At 34.4% G+C, this 16,347-nt stretch overlaps 1 protein-coding gene across 1 annotated transcript in view; it reads right to left on the minus strand.

The window, feature by feature from the left end:
- Positions 1 to 3,283: 3,283 nt before the first annotated feature.
- LOC149194546 (serine carboxypeptidase II-3-like) overlaps positions 3,284 to 16,347 on the minus strand; it is a 32,266-nt gene continuing 19,202 nt past the window's right edge. Inside the window, exon 10 of the mRNA XM_089407705.1 lies at positions 3,284 to 3,379. Within this exon, the coding sequence (XP_089263831.1) occupies positions 3,284 to 3,379 (96 nt within the window). The remainder of the gene's footprint in view (positions 3,380 to 16,347) is intronic.

Consider the following 16,347-nt stretch of genomic DNA (forward strand, 5'->3'; position numbering starts at 1 on the left):
AGGAGCACCCATGTTTCATACCTTCAATGGACCCTACTTCACGAAAAATGATAAATACATGAAAAACATGATTGCAATCTCATTTTTTCATGTATTTCTCATTTTTCGTGTAGCACAGTCCATCAAAAGTATGCAACATGCATACTCCTTGCATGAAGATTTAAATTTTTCATCCAATGAGTACTCCCACTCAAAATTTGAGTAAAACCTTAGGGAGATAAGTTGAAAATACGAGTTGAAAAAGTAGTTTAATTATCTTATTATTTTTTAATATTTTTACTTTTTTACTCTAAAAATGGTGAATCATCCCCCATGGTTGACATCATCATCTTGAATCCTATAGGTCCTTAGAAAGTTTATTTTGGTTGTACATTTTTCTTAGGAGAGCCATTTTAGACCTCAAAGTTCCCCTAATGTGAATCCAACAAATGCTAAGTGGATTCAGAAGAAACAAACATCATCAAATAGATCAATGAAAAACTCAATATCAACGTCTTGTGGATTCTTCAAATCATTCATCAAAGAGTTTTCAATGGATATGCAATCCATTATGTGAAGGATATCACCAATTTTATGCCTCAAAAGTAGCTCCTTCTTACACAAATATCCTCTTCATAGAAATTTGTTTGATCTTTTTCGCTCCCTCTGAGTACAGATCCTATCATGATTCATTGTCACATTGTTCTTCCATCATTCCAACAATTTTCACACCTTGGCAGTCTTCATTATGTACCTACAATCCTCACTATGAGCTTATGGAATAACTAGAATAACCAAGAAATCCAAGAGACTCATAATGACATAATCAATAGAAATAATCAAGAGAATACTTACCTTTTGAGAGTGTGTCATCTCCCTCTTGATTTTAGCCTTCTCAAATCGAGTCAATCTCATACATAATCAAGCATTCCATACCATCATCAAATATTTTACATCATTTAGAAGTCCACGTCATTAAGGAGTTCATGTCATCAAGGAATCCACATCTACATCATCGACAAGTCTATGTCATCATCATCATCATCAAGAAATCTACATCATCATTGACTCCATATCTTCATAATCATCATCATCAAAGAGTCTACATCATCAACGAGTCTATGTCATCAACGAGTCCACATTATCATCATTAACATTTAAAATGAATCCATGTCATCAATGAGTCCATGTTATCATCACCATCAAGGAGTGTATTGTAATTCATCGTTAACGAGTCCATGTCATGAACTAGTCCACATTATCATCACTAACATCATCAAAAATTCCATGTCATCAATAAGTCCATATTATCATCATTCAGATCACCATCATCATCAAAGAGTAAACATCAAGGAGTTCAATCGTCCATGTCATCAATGAGTCATGTTGGAAAGGATTATTTATCATCATGCGTCATTCATCATTAAGGAGTCCACATCAACATCCTCAAGGAGTCCATATCATTATCCTCGTTCATAAAGAGCTCACATCATCAAGGAATCCATCATCCAAATCAACATCCACATCATCAATAAATCTTTCATATATTACTATCATGGAGACAACTTCATCCATGTTATCAAGAAGTTAAAATTGTTCATGGCATCATTAGATTGTTCATGGAGTACTCATCTCACATCATCACATCCTCATAGAATCCACATTATCAGCATCAAAGAGTCATATAGTTAGGAATAAGAGGTCCTCATAATCAAGGATTCCAACCATATTATCAACATCAAGGAGTCTACTTCATCAAGAAGGACACATCATCATGAGGCTCATATTATTCATATCATTATGGAGTGCTCAACATCAACAACAAGCAATTTGAGTTAGATCCATTAGTCTTTAGATTTTTCTTCAAACCCTACCTAGGGTTTTACATATCATAGACAGTTGAATTGTTAGTATTAATTAAAATAAAGAAATACAAGATACTTATTTCTTGAGATTGTGACAACTCCCTCTTATTGTTTAGTCTTCTTGAAAACAATTTGGAAATCAACCTCATCATCAAGATGTCAAATCTTCTAGGAGATAAAGTTTCCTTTTATTTGATTGGAAGTAATCCATCCAGAGGTGTAGGATTTTTATTTTCAACCCTTTTGATTTGCTAGGGCTTTTAACCTCAAACCCTAATGATGTTACAAACTTTCACACTTATCTTCATCATTCATTCTTACAAACTGAGAGTATTACAAATGATATAACTTTCATGTTCAAACCCTTAATGGAGATTTGTAAGTCTAACACATTTCAAACCCCAGATATTGCAATTTCATCAGGAACAAGGGCTTCACTAGGTGAGAAATACCATACCATGTGGGTTCATATTGGGGGGTATATAGGGGGAAAAGGGCTTTTATTTTGGCAGGTATAAAAAATGGAGCTCAAAGTTAATGAAAAAATGGATACCTACAATATCTAGTGAACGTAGGTGATCAGGTGCTTAGTATTTAGCTCAAAAATCAAAGTTCTCATATTGGATCGAAAATTATACGATTGCATCCATCTCAACAAGTCGATCACAATGCAATTCATTTCACCGAAAACAAAATCCGGATGAAGGAGAAAAGGCTTGTTGTTCGTTTTTCTAAATAATTAAAAAATTTGCGGAATGGGATAGAATGATGACATGACAGTCTAGTCAGTAGTCCACTTAGTAAGGGGAATCTTCTTCAGTTTTATCCCAATGGGGTTGTGACAAGTGTCACCTCCGGATTCTCCAGTTTGATTGTGAGAAGGTGAAATTGCCTAGTTGGCTCCAACGTGGAATTTGAATTTGTTTTTATTTAAATATATTATATATTATATATAGTTATTATTTATATTATATAGTTTATATATATATATATATATATATATATATATTAAACATTATTTATTAAATCCACACATTCAAATTAAATCTGAACTATATACAAAGGCATTCACATTTATGGCGCAGGTCTGAATATTCCAATTCACATATATCCAAAGTTGAATGGCGCACATATATTATGGTAAAAATATATAGGTTGGGTGGAGGTGGGTTTGAACCCATAACCTTCCCCACCCGAACTCCATGCTTTACCATTGGACCATCAATGGAAGGTTTGAAAATAATTGTCGCGAACCTGTAGTTAATACGGCAGTTATGTATGACGGCGGGGGTGGTGGCAGCTAGCCGTGTAGTCCAGCCCCTAACCCATGCGACCAAAAGTGCGCGATCGAGGGCCACCGAATGGAAGTGCTTAGCACTAATCACATTTTATTAAACTAATTTTGTTTAATCCTTAATTAAACCTGCTTAAATTTCAAATTAAGTTGGTGGCAGATTTGGAAGCACACCAAATTCGGCAGAAACTGCCAGTTTTGGTGGACTTAACTGGAGTCTCTCCAGATTTAGCAGGTATTCCTAAGAAAAAAAATGAATGCAGCATAACTTGAGCAATTTTTGACCAAATTAAGCTTAGAAATAAGTTTTATTGGCTAATTTGGACCTTCTAAACACATTGGTGCAGGTATCAAGAGCCATAGAGCTTTGTAAACAACATTTTTTCCACATTGAGCTAATACAGAAGCCTAAGCCATGGAAGCTGGACCAAGGAGATGTAGCCCAGGATGGGTGAACTCCTTCATCAAAACACTGTGTTAATGTCTCTCTTTGATGGCTTGCTACATTGTACATGTATGTTATTCATTATTCATTTTTGAAGTTATTTTTCTCATGAATGTCTTGTTTAACTTAAGGAAATTTACCTGTTTGTAAGCACCAACAACTAAGGAAACCTCAGCACAAAAAGCAAGAAGCAAGAACATGTTTATCAATCTATAATTTTTATTAGCACAACAAAACTAATCATACAAAAATAGATCAAGTTCGTATCAAAGCCCAAGGTTGAATTTCTTTATTGCTTGAGTTTGTGCAATTAGGATTTTAATGGTTGAAAAATTGTAATGCTTACAAGGTTAAAGTTGTAGAGAGGAGAAGGTAAGCTATTGTTTTCAACTCCTGAGGTAATGCCCAGAAGAAGGAGAGCAACAAGGCCACAATCTCCACCACCCAAAGTTCCAATTCCAACTCCACTTGAAGATCCTCAAGTTTTGCCTTCAACTGAGATTGAAGAGGTAGAATCAGTACAAATTTCTGAGCCTGAATCCATAGCCATTATGTCTAGAGAAAGAGAGCCTAATCATCCCTCTTCAGAAGAGGAAAAATTTAAGAAAGATTTCTATACTTTGACTGAGATTGTTAAAGTCCTATATGAAGAGAGGAACACCAGAATGGTTGGAGAGAGTTCTAAACCTCCACATGGAGAAGGAAGCTCAGAGGAAAAAAAATATGAGAAGAAGGATTCTAAAGGGAATTGTGGAAAGCCACCTCCATCTCCACCATCCTCATCATCTTCCTCATCATCTCCATCATCTCACACAACATCATCTTCCCCTACCACCACTGAAACTACCCATACTCATTCCAAAACCCTAAAAGGGAAAACTCCATTATTGAAATTGGACATAAAATTCGAACTTCCCATGTACAAAGGAGAGGTGAAGGCAGAAAAGTTGGACAATTGGATACGCCAATTGGAGGTATACTGCAGAATTTAGAACCTTCAAGCAGATGACATTAAGATCGAGTTGGCTTCACTGAGGTTAGAAGGAGATGCACTAGTTTGGTGGGAAGGAAAGACTCAAGAGGAAATGAGAATCCATGGTAAGATATCCATCACTTGGTTTTAATTTGTTTCTACAATTAAAATACAATTTTATCCTTTAGCCTATATTAAAAAATCCATTATGAGTTGGCAAACTTTTAGGGAGCTTAAGGGCCAAATAGTCCAAGATTATACACAAGATTTTAGAAAAAGTGCTTTATTATTAAGAGAGAATTTGAATTCCCAAGATACATTGTTGAAATATATTGGGGGTTTACATTCCTATTTGAAACATATTATCCTTATGCTAACCAAAACAATTTAGATGAGGTATGTGTGCAAGCCATGCACCTTGAATCTAGAGGAAAGAACATTCAAGAAGAGGGTAGTAAGAGGAAGCCATTCAAGAGTAAGGAGAAAGAAAAGGGTGGAAAATGGAAGGGAAAGAAGAATACAAGTTTAAAGAAATAAGGGGAGAAAATAACATGCAAACAATGTTCCAAAGAGGGGCGTGATGAAGCCTACTGTTGGAAACTGCATCCAGAATTAAGGCCTAAGAAAAAAAACAATAAGGGAAAACAAAAGATGACAACTATCACACAACATGACCTCGGTTCAAATTCTGGTAATGAGACCAAGATTTCAGCCATGGTTACAAAAGGAAAAGAAAATTTTGCAAGCACTAGTTCATCACATAGTTAAAACAACACTCCAAATGAAGAGTCAAGAATTTAGTTGTTTCATGTTAGAGTGATTTCAAATCATACAAATATTGATGCATTATTTGATAGTGGGTCACAATCAAACTTGATTTCAGAAGACTTGGTTAAAAAACTAAACCTTGAACCTGTACCTCATCATAAAGTCCTATCCATTGGGTTGGATAGCAAACAATGAAAACTTACAGGTTACAAGGAAGTGTTTATTCAAGTTCGCCATTACTGAAAAGTTCATTGATGAAGTTGAGTTAGATGTAGTTCCACTTGAAATCTCAACAATCATTTTGGGTAGTCCTTATTTGTATGATAGAAAAGCAATATTTTATCGCCATGATAACAAATACATATTTCTCAAGAATGGGGTGGAGTACATAGTGAGGGCCCATCACAAAAAGTTTAACATTTCTTTGGTTAATGCAGGGCAAATGAAGAGACTAGTAAATGAAAGTAAAACTTGTGTGCTTCTCATGATCAAGAAAAAGAATGATATTGATTATGAATCTTTTGAAGGTTGTTATGATAAATTGAAATTTGATTTGTTTGATGTGGTAAGAAAGCATGGCGAGATGTTTCATGAACCAAAGGGGTTATCTCCCAAGAGGGGGATTCAGCATGAGATTAAGTTGCAATAAGATGTTCCACTTCCGAACATTGGCATGTATTGCATGTCTATTGTGTAGAGTTTGGAAATCAAAAAGAAAATTCAAGAATTGATGAGAAAAGGTATCATATGCCCATATACTTCACCATGTGGTTTTTCCATTGACTTGGTGTCAAAGAAGGATGGCACTTGGCGTATGTGTGTGGATTTTCATGCATTGAATAAAATCACGGTAAAGAATCGTTATCCACTCCCAATAATTAATGATTTTCTTGATCAGTTGAGTTATGCAAAGTATTTCACTAAGTTAGATTTATGAAGTGGTTATCATCAAGTTAGGATCGCTGAAGAAGACATTTAGAAAACTGCATTTAAAACTAAACAAGGATTCTTTGAGTGGCTTGTTATGCCTTTTGGTCTTACAAATGCTCCAGCTACTTTCATGAGAGTAATGAATGATGTATTGAGATCATTTCTAGATGATTTTGTCATTTTATACTTAGATGATATCCTTGTATTCATCAAGTCAAGAGATGAACATGTCACGCATGTAAACAAAGTACTTGATGTCTTGAGAAAAGAAAAGTTGTTTTTAAAGATGTCGAAGTGTGAATTTGGTAAGACTTCTTTGGTGTATTTGGGACACATTGTTGGAGGAGGTGAACTGAAGATAAACCCCTCTAATTTTGTGGTCATTCTGAATTGGCCCAATCCCAATACAGTTATAGAGGTAAGAAGCTTTTTGGGGGTAGCACAATATTGGAGAAAGTTATTACTTATTTTTATTCTATTGCAGCTCCATTACGTGCATTGACAAGTGTCAAGAAAGTATTCCATTGGTAAGATGTACAATAGAAATAATTTGATGCTTTGAAGAAAAATATAAGTTTAGCACCAGTATTAGCACTTCCGGATCTTAGACAACCATTCGAGATTCAAATAGATGCAAGTGATTATGCCATGGGAGCAGTTTTATTACAACATGGTAAGCCCATTTCATTTCATTCTGAAATTTTTAATGGAGATGTAACTAACTATCCCACATATGACAAATAACTTTATGGATTGATACAAAGTGTTAAGAAAAGGAAGCACGATTTTATGGGGAAGGAAACCATCATACATATGGACCATCAAGCATTGCAGTATTTACAGTCACAGTCAATGTTGCAGTAGTCATGCCATTTCAGATGGATGGGTTTTCTACAACAATTTCATTTGGTTATCAACTATAAAAAGGGAATCTACAATAAGGTAGTTGATATGTTTTCGAGGCCTATTGTAAATTCATATGTTATACTCAAGCATAATTATGTTTGGCATGAAAGTTACATAGAACAAGATGAAAATGATAGTGATTTTCAAGAAGTATATGCAAGCTTGAGTCAAGGAAACCAAATAGAAGAGTTGGATTGTCATGTACATAACAGTTTGTTGTATCACTTGGGCAAGTTGTGTATTCCATAGGGAGAAAGAAACAGTATCATAAGAGAGGCACACACTTCATTGATTGTTGGACACATTGGTGTAGGCAAGACAGTAGTGAATCTTCAAAGGTATGGTTATTGGCCACGCATGTTGGATAATGTTTCTCATTTCATAAGAGGATGTTATTTATGTGCTACAAGTAAGCCTAGTAATAGGAAAATTGGTTTATACACTCCACTTACAGTACCTTCACGTCCATGGGAGAGTATCTCAATGGATTTTATAGGAGGTCTTCCATTGTCAAGGAAAGGTCATGATTACTTGTATGTAGGTGTAGAAAGGTTCAGCAAGATGTGCATACTAACACCATGTAAAAAGAAAATTAAGCTGAACAAACAACTCATTTTTTCTTTCAAAAAAATTGGGTTCGTTTTGGTCTTCCTACTTCTATCGTAAGTGATTGAGATTCTCAATTTATTGGGAATTTTTGGTCAAATTTATGGGACATGATGGACACAAAATTGAAGAAGAGTTCAATATTTCATCCACAAACATATGGACAAACCGAGGTGGTCAATAGAATAGTTATTCATCTTCTTAGGGGATATTGCAGCAAACATCCCAAGTTGTGCGATGAACAGTTACATTACATACAACATGCGTACAACAGGGCAAAGAATTCTTCCACAAACACATCGACATTTGAGGCATGTTATGGATACTTGCCAAGCTCACCATTGGACTTCATCTTTGAGAAATATGTTGCTATCGAAGGTCACAGTGACATCATGAGGCAAGGAAGTTCTTAAACAAAATTCAGTTGATACATCATACAGTGTAAGAACACCTTGAGAAAAGTCAAAGCATCTACAAGGCAAGGCATGAAAAACACCGGATTGATCTCAAATTTCACGTTCGTGACAAAGTTTGGTTATATATTAGCAAAGAGAGACTTCAAGGGGAAGGTAAAAAGTTGAAACCAATCTGTTATGGTCCTTTAAAAATTCTAGAAAAGATTGATAATAATGCGTTCAAGCTTGATTTGCCTCCTTACATGCAAATATACTGTGTTGTTAATGTTGATAATTTTAGATTGCTTAAGCCTCCTTTGATTGATGATCAAGGAGAGCGTGTTTAGCTACTGTCAATAGATGATTTCTCACTTGAATACCTAGATGAGCTTCAGCAAGATCGCATACTTGACAGAAGAACCAAAACTTCAAAGGGAGGGGATGTCGAATACCTTAGAGTGGGACTCAAGGGACAAAAGAATTCTCAAACCAAATGGTTGCAGACCGAAAAGGTGAGAGAGTTGTATGCTCCCTTGTTGAACAATTGATCGTATCTTTTGGGGTCTGAAAGGATTCTAGTGGGGAGGAATGATAAGGTGCTTAGTATTTAGCTCAAAAATCAAAGTTCTCAAGTTGGCTCAAAAATTCTACAAATGTGTCCGTTTCGACAACATGATCACAACGCAATTCGTTTTACCGAAAATGGAGTATGGATGAAGGAGAAAAGGCTTGCTATTCGTTTTCCTAAACAACTAAAAACATTGCAGAATGGGACAAAATGATGGCATGGCAGTCCAGTAAATAGTCCAGTCAGCAAGGGAAATCTTCTTCAGTTTTCACCCAATAGGGTTGTGACAAGTGTTACCTCCAGATTCGCCAGTTTTGTTGTGAGAAGGTGAAATTGTCTAATTGACTCCAAGGTGGAATTTGAATTTGTTTTTTATTTAAATATTATTATATATTATATATAGTTATTATTTATATTATCTAAATTTTCCTTTTATATATATATATATATATATATATATATATATATAACATTATTTATTAAATCCACACATTCAAATTAAATCCGAACTATATATAATATATAGTTAATATTTATATTATCTAGATTTTCCTTTTTTTTTATATATATATATATATATATATAACATTATTTATTAAATCCACACATTCAAATTAAATCCGAACTATATAGAAAGGCATTCACATTTATGGCACAGGTCCAAATATTCCAATTCGCATATATCCAAAGTGGAATGGCACATATATATTATGGTCCAAATATTCCAATTCGCAGATATCCAAAGTGGAATGGCACACATATATATATATATATATATATATATATATATATATACATTATTTATTAAATCCACACATTCAAATTAAATCCGAACTATATAGAAAGGCATTCACATTTATGGCACACGTCCAAATATTCCAATTCGCACATATCCAAAGTGGAATGGCTCATATATATTATGGTACAATTCGCATATATCCAAAGTGGAATGGCTCATATATATTATGGTACAATTCGCATATATCCAAAGTGGAATGGCTCATATAAAGTCGGGTTTGAAGCCATAACCTCTCCCACTTGAATTCCATGCTTTCCCGTTATACCACCAATGGAAGGTTTGAGAACCATTTCCACAAGAATGAAGTTAATGGCGTAGTTATGTCCGACGGCGGGGGTGGTGGGAGCCAGCACTACGGGCTAGTCACCACCCCATGTGACCACAAGTGCGGGACCGAGGGCCAGTGAATGGAAGCGCATAGTGCTAATCACGTTTTCTTAAACTAATTCCATTTAATCCTTAATTAAAACTTCTTAAATTTGGGATTAAGTTGGCTACGTATTTCGTGGCGCACCAAATTTGGTTGAAACTACCAGTTTTGGCGGACTTAACTGGAGTCTCTCCAGATTTAGTGGGGATTCTTAGGAAAAAAATTGAATGCAGCATAACTTGAGCAATTTTCGACCAAATTGAGCTCAGAAAGAAGTGTTCTTCACTAATTTGGACCTTTTGACCATATTGGTGTAGGTATCAAGAGCCATAGAGCTTTGTAAACATCATTTTTTCCACATTGAGCTAATACAGAGGTCCAAACCATGGAAGCTGGACCAAGGAGATGTAGCCCAGGAGGGGTGAACTCCTTTATCAAAACATTGTGTTAATGTGTCTCTTTGATGGTTTGCTGCACTGTACTTTTTTGTTGTTCATTATTCATTTTTGAAGCTATTTTTCTCATGAATGTCTTGTTTAACTTAAGGAAATTTACGTTTTTGTAAGCACCAACAACTAGGGAAACCTCAACACAAAAAGCAAGAAGCAAGTACATGTTTATAAATATGTAATTTTTATTAGAACAACAAAACTAATCATACAAAAACATATTAGTAGGGGTTTTTTATATTAGGGAGGTGTATTGGGTTCATATTGATAGAGGGTTAAATAATGTGAGTTTTAGAGGTATTTCCCAATATGTAGTCAAATTAGGGGTATTGTTTAGGTTGTCATGAATGCATGCAATATGTTAGAGGTTCATTGAGTGAAGCTCCTGTGTCATCAAGCCTCAAATTCTTAGCAACATTTTGATCAGACTTAGAAAGGAGGCATTCTTATCAAATAGAGTAATTATTTCCAATTACCATGCTTCATTTCGTAAGATATCATATGCATTTCCTTTTGCAACTAATTTGACTGTCCATGCCAGCATATAAGAGGCATTGGTCTTGAAGAGATATCTATAAATTTAGCATATCTTTCGCTTCTTAGAGTCCTGACACAAGTTGCATCTATATTGACTTTTACATAGTTCCCCAACTATTTATTGATTTTTCCATAGATTAGTATAGAACTCAAAGGGAGATTATTAGAGAGACTTTAACAGATCATATTCTTGAAAACTTGAAGAGATGTATGGCTCTCAAACATATACACTAGATCTTAGAGGTGGCACAGTCTAGGATGTGAAAACTTGAAGGGTCGGCTTCTCGAATTTTAGTTTAATAATGTTAGCCTTATTTGAAATGAATAATTTAATCTTGATTTATGTATAGAACCTCAACATAGGATCAAACTTTGTGTATACTTTATGCATATAGTAACTTTGGATGAAACAATATAATATTATTATAGCACAGAGAGAGAGAATGATAGTTACGGGGACTCAGATTCATTATAGAGATAGAATTCAACCTACATCACATACCTTTAAAAATACTTTATGTTTGACCTATATCAAAACTAACACAAACATAAACCACAACTGTAATGTAACATAAGATATTTGACTCTGAAAAAACTATAAATTTGAGAGTCCATGTCTTAGAATACAGACAATAAAGGATTGATATGTACCATAAACAAACTTGGATCAAAAAGTTCATAGAATTTCATACCTCAAATCAATTCACAGAGTAAGTGATGTAACAAAATTTTGTATAATGAGCTCAGACTTGCAAGACATGCCACTAAAATTTTGGATCATTTTACATACCTTGAGAAATGTGTAGAATTTTCACTATCATTTTTGCAAACATTCTAGACTTTCGTATATATAGAGACACATATCCTTAGGTCCCAAATTTCACAGTGAGGCTCACATTTCAAAGATGGAAAATAAACCACAAACTTGATTTGTATGCATGGATGAATTTTCATAGAATTTTTAAGATATTCCATAGAGAGAGATAGCGGTACATTGCTTGTAATCATAGTAATTTATCACATGATTTAGATCTATTTGTATAATTCATTGAATTTACCTTGGATATTGATATACATACTTTATACCTCATGAATAGACTTCATGAATACACTTTATAGGAGAATCATCTCTTCTCTATAAATAATTTGATCTTGAAGAATAGAGTATTTTTTGGTCCTTAATTCAGATTTATCTCAGAAATTCGCCTTCCATACTGCTCTTCATTTTTTCTAGCTATGATACCATGTTGATTCTTTAGGTCACCTCATAGAGTACATTTTTTCTTCATATAATAACTACTTCAATGATCAATTTAACATTAGCTTCATATCGCATTAGAATTCAATATCATTTATGCAGTTATGCAGAATAAAAAAATTAACTAATAAATATGAAAGATGATTAAAGTAACCATAAAAAATGAGACAAGGACCACAAAAATTAGGCACATAGCCAGGAAGAACCCACAATGGGAAAATCTAGAAAATTTCTTCCTTATGTGAGAGAGAGAGAGAGAGAGAGAGAGAGAGTTTCCATATTCATCTATAGATCATAAATGAACATGGCAGAATAATATCCAAACCAGTAATCAAAATTATGATGAAGTGTCCTATCAAAAACCATGTTCCTAAAATTTCAGCCCTCCCTAGCTCCTCCTGAAATTTTGACCCTATTGACATTCAACCCTCTTGTAGTTCAGTTGGATCAAAGATATGTGTGTCAAAAGATTGTGTGTTGAAATGAGGAGAAATGATCTCCTTTATATAGCCTTCAAGTGGAGTTGAATGGGTGCCTCTTAGGGGCCTAGCTAACCTATTAATTTTCTTTTTGGAGGCCAAATTTAAAAATTCATTTTTTCCATTTGTTTTTCAAGATGAAAACGCTGACCATGGATACCATATTTTCCAACATGAACAAGGTAAATATTTTATTTTAAATGCTTGTGTTGATGTTACTTGGAATGGAATTATTAATGATGGGAAGAGTACTAGTGGAGTAGCCTTCTTTCTGCGGAATTATCTAATGTTGTGGGTGAGCAATAAGAAGAATTTCATTTCCTTATCTACAGTTGAATATGAGTACATAGTTGCATCTACTTGGATTCAAATTATGTGGATAAAGTGGATGTTAAAGTATATCAAATTTGAACTTGATCCAATCCCCATTATGTGTGTGAATATGAGTGCCATCAATATTTCCAAGAACCTTGTTATGCATTCAAAGATAAAAAAAAAATATACCCATTAAATATCATTTCTTGAGATATCAAGTTGTTGATCGTGTTGTGATATTAGAGTATGTGGCTACTAATGAACATGTTTTAGATATTTTTACAAAGTCGTTACCGAAGGAGCCCTTTGAGTACCTCAAACACAAATAGGGAGTGATCTCTTCCTCATCAAAATGACTCATTGTTTAAAAATTAGAAGTTACTATGTTCCTAAAGCAATATAACGAATGAGTTGTAGGAGAAGAATGATGAAATGTCTAGTTTTTTATTCAGTTTGTATGTTTGCAGGAACAATTCTTATTTAGTTGCACTCTTCACTATGAAGAGGCATGATCTCATGGGGAAATATGTCAATTCAGTATACCATTTACCATTGATGTCAAAGAGGGGGAAGATATCATCCTCAAACATTTCCCTAAACATTGGGTTGCAAGGGGAGAAGATGCGGTGCTCAGAAACTTCGATGCGGTGCTCAAACTCAAATCTTTCTCAAAAAATTAAGATACAGGGAAGAAGGTTCTACACACACCATAAAAGGGAGAGTAGAGACTATTGTTACAGAAAAGTATCTCAACGAGGCATAGTATGTGATCAGATATAATAAGTATCATGTTAAGGGATAGTATTGAACATAGAAAAGATTGAGACTGATTGGTGTCAAGGGGAGTGTTATTGCATGCTGAGTGTTGTGGCTACATGTTGTTTCCATCAATTCTTTAGACATGTTTGGAATAGTTTCCATCTATGCCAAAAGGGGATATTATTGGACACAATGTTGTCATTGGTTGGCACTTATGATTGGTCTTGGATATTGATGTTGTGTAGTCATTTTATGGGAAAATCATTAAGTCAAATGCTCTCGTAGAATTCCTAGATGGGTATCCCACTAGGTGACCTTTCCAGCGATATACCACACTTAGAAAATATATTAAGGGTTGAATAAATATTGCAAGTTCAAGTTAGGAAATAGACCTTGGTTGAAGAAGTTTTGAGGTTTGGGCCACTTGAGAAGAAAATAAGGAGTGCATCATAGAAAGGTTTGAACTCCAAACTAGTTTGGGGGATATATGACTATTCAATTTAGTCGAGCTATTTGGGGGTGTAGGTGTTAAAGATGTCTTGAATTTGATTTTTTCATGGGTGCAGCTGTGTACGGGTCTTGAACTTGAGCTCATGAATAGATTTTTGTATGATGGCAAAGTTCCAATGTTGATCAAGAATTTATCCCAAGAGGTTTGTTTTAAAGGAAACACAAGGATAACACCTGAACCTGACCTTCCTTCTTCGTATAGGTTGACATGGTATAAGGATGTGGACTGTGAGGTGATGCGGACTAGGCATGGATGAAGATGTGGCACCTTATGCAAGGGACATGTGGCATGAAATTTTGCATATTTTGGATGGTCGTGTGGACCAAATCCATGTGACACATACAACCATTCATAGGATGACATGTGGTAGGGTGATATCATCATGATGAAAGAAATGTCACCCACTAATGATGTGGCATAGCATTAGGATATGTGCCTACAAGTTGCGTTTGTGGAAGATTTTTTGTGTTATAAAAATTTTGGATTTCAATTGCAGTTGAAACATGAGTTGTTTAGTAGCTTATTCATCAAGATGTTTTTCTCAAGTATGACAATGGAGAAGGCCTAAACCTGAATAGAAACGTAAACACATCATGTGGTAAGAACTTGGTAACAGTTAGGGTGATACCAAAAAGGATCTCAAGTCATGAAGATCTTGGTTAGTTACAAATTTGGCACCGAAATTAGTTATGAAATTAAATGATTGTGTTGCATTATTAGAGTCACAATGGATAAATACATAAAATAGAGGATGGGATCTAATTTTGTGATGAGAAGTGATGGATAACCACCCATAGACATTTCAACACAAGATTGAATTAGTAGTTGTTTAAATCATGACTGAAGATACGAAATCTTTAAATGAAAAGCTGTGTTGGTGGAATTAAACTTGGAGCTTCTTGACATTCCAAGGAGAAGGAATAGTGTGTCAAAGGAAATCTAGAACAAAATGTTGTTGAAATGAACTAAAGTAACTCCTCGAGACAAAGAAGAATTAATTGAAGTGCTTGTTCTCAAGCAGTGTGAATTGGAATTAAAAAGAAGAGCAAGAGAGAAGTTAGTGTGTATGAGATAGCTAGAGTGAGGGCATAGAGTGAAGAGAATGTGATTTGAGGGAAGTTGAACCTAATAGTGATTGCATACCAAAAGAATGGTGATGTATATTGTATATATTTGTTTTCCTATAGAGAAGCAAAGAGCATGATAAGGAATATGTGAGTTGCAAAAGTTGAAGTGGTTGTGTGTAACAAGTGGTAACAAATTGTAATTAAATTAAAGAACATTGTTGGAGGTCTCGTTTTGAAAGATCCGTGAAATAGTATATCTAATTGGTAGTAGAAGGTTAGTGCCTATATATATTTGAGGTTGGTAACTCAAGAAAGTCATTGCCTACTGATCTAAGCGGGATGGGGCCTCTTGTGAGTGGTTTCTCACCAAAGAATTGATGTAAATATATTGGGTTCACCGAATTTACATGAAATAAAAATAAGCTTTGGTGAAATTTTCCATTTACAAAATATTTACCACCATCATTTACCTTCACCTTCCTCATCAAAGATAGAAAGAGTTTCAAACCCTAATGTTTAGGTTAGAATACATATATCCTTATTCCATGACCAAACTAATTGATCTTCCTCCTCAATTAGAATGGATTTCATTATGGGAAAGTGATTAAGTATAAATCTTCCATTCTTGCACTAAGCCCCCATATATTAAAGATATTCCATGCTCCTCTAGTATACTTTGGTCAAACTCTAATCCATTTTTCTACATAATAATAATTAATGTGTTTTTATTTCATAATCTTCCCCATTGACATTTAAGAAACAAAATATTCCAAGTTCTTTTGAGTATCAAAGATTTTGCAAACAAATACTCAATCCCCATCCACCCATTTTATTTGGTTTCCCTAAAAATATGGATTTAACTATTGATATACTTGCTTTATGTTTAGTATGTGACTATAAGAAGCTAAAACATCTCCTTAAAAAGTTTAGAAGTCTCAAAACTCTTTAAACAAGACTAGTTTGTCTCTCATATAAATCCATCTAAATTAGCATCAATTGATAGTTTCTTAATTGTCTCTAACAAACCATATATAGTTGACTACCATGTAATCATTGAATTTCAATAAATATTCT

This window comes from Pinus tabuliformis, chromosome 2_2, assembly GCF_031772625.1.
Source record: "Pinus tabuliformis cultivar Carrire ecotype Pingquan chromosome 2_2, CPIR1, whole genome shotgun sequence".
NCBI classification, from domain to species: domain Eukaryota; kingdom Viridiplantae; phylum Streptophyta; class Pinopsida; order Pinales; family Pinaceae; genus Pinus; species Pinus tabuliformis.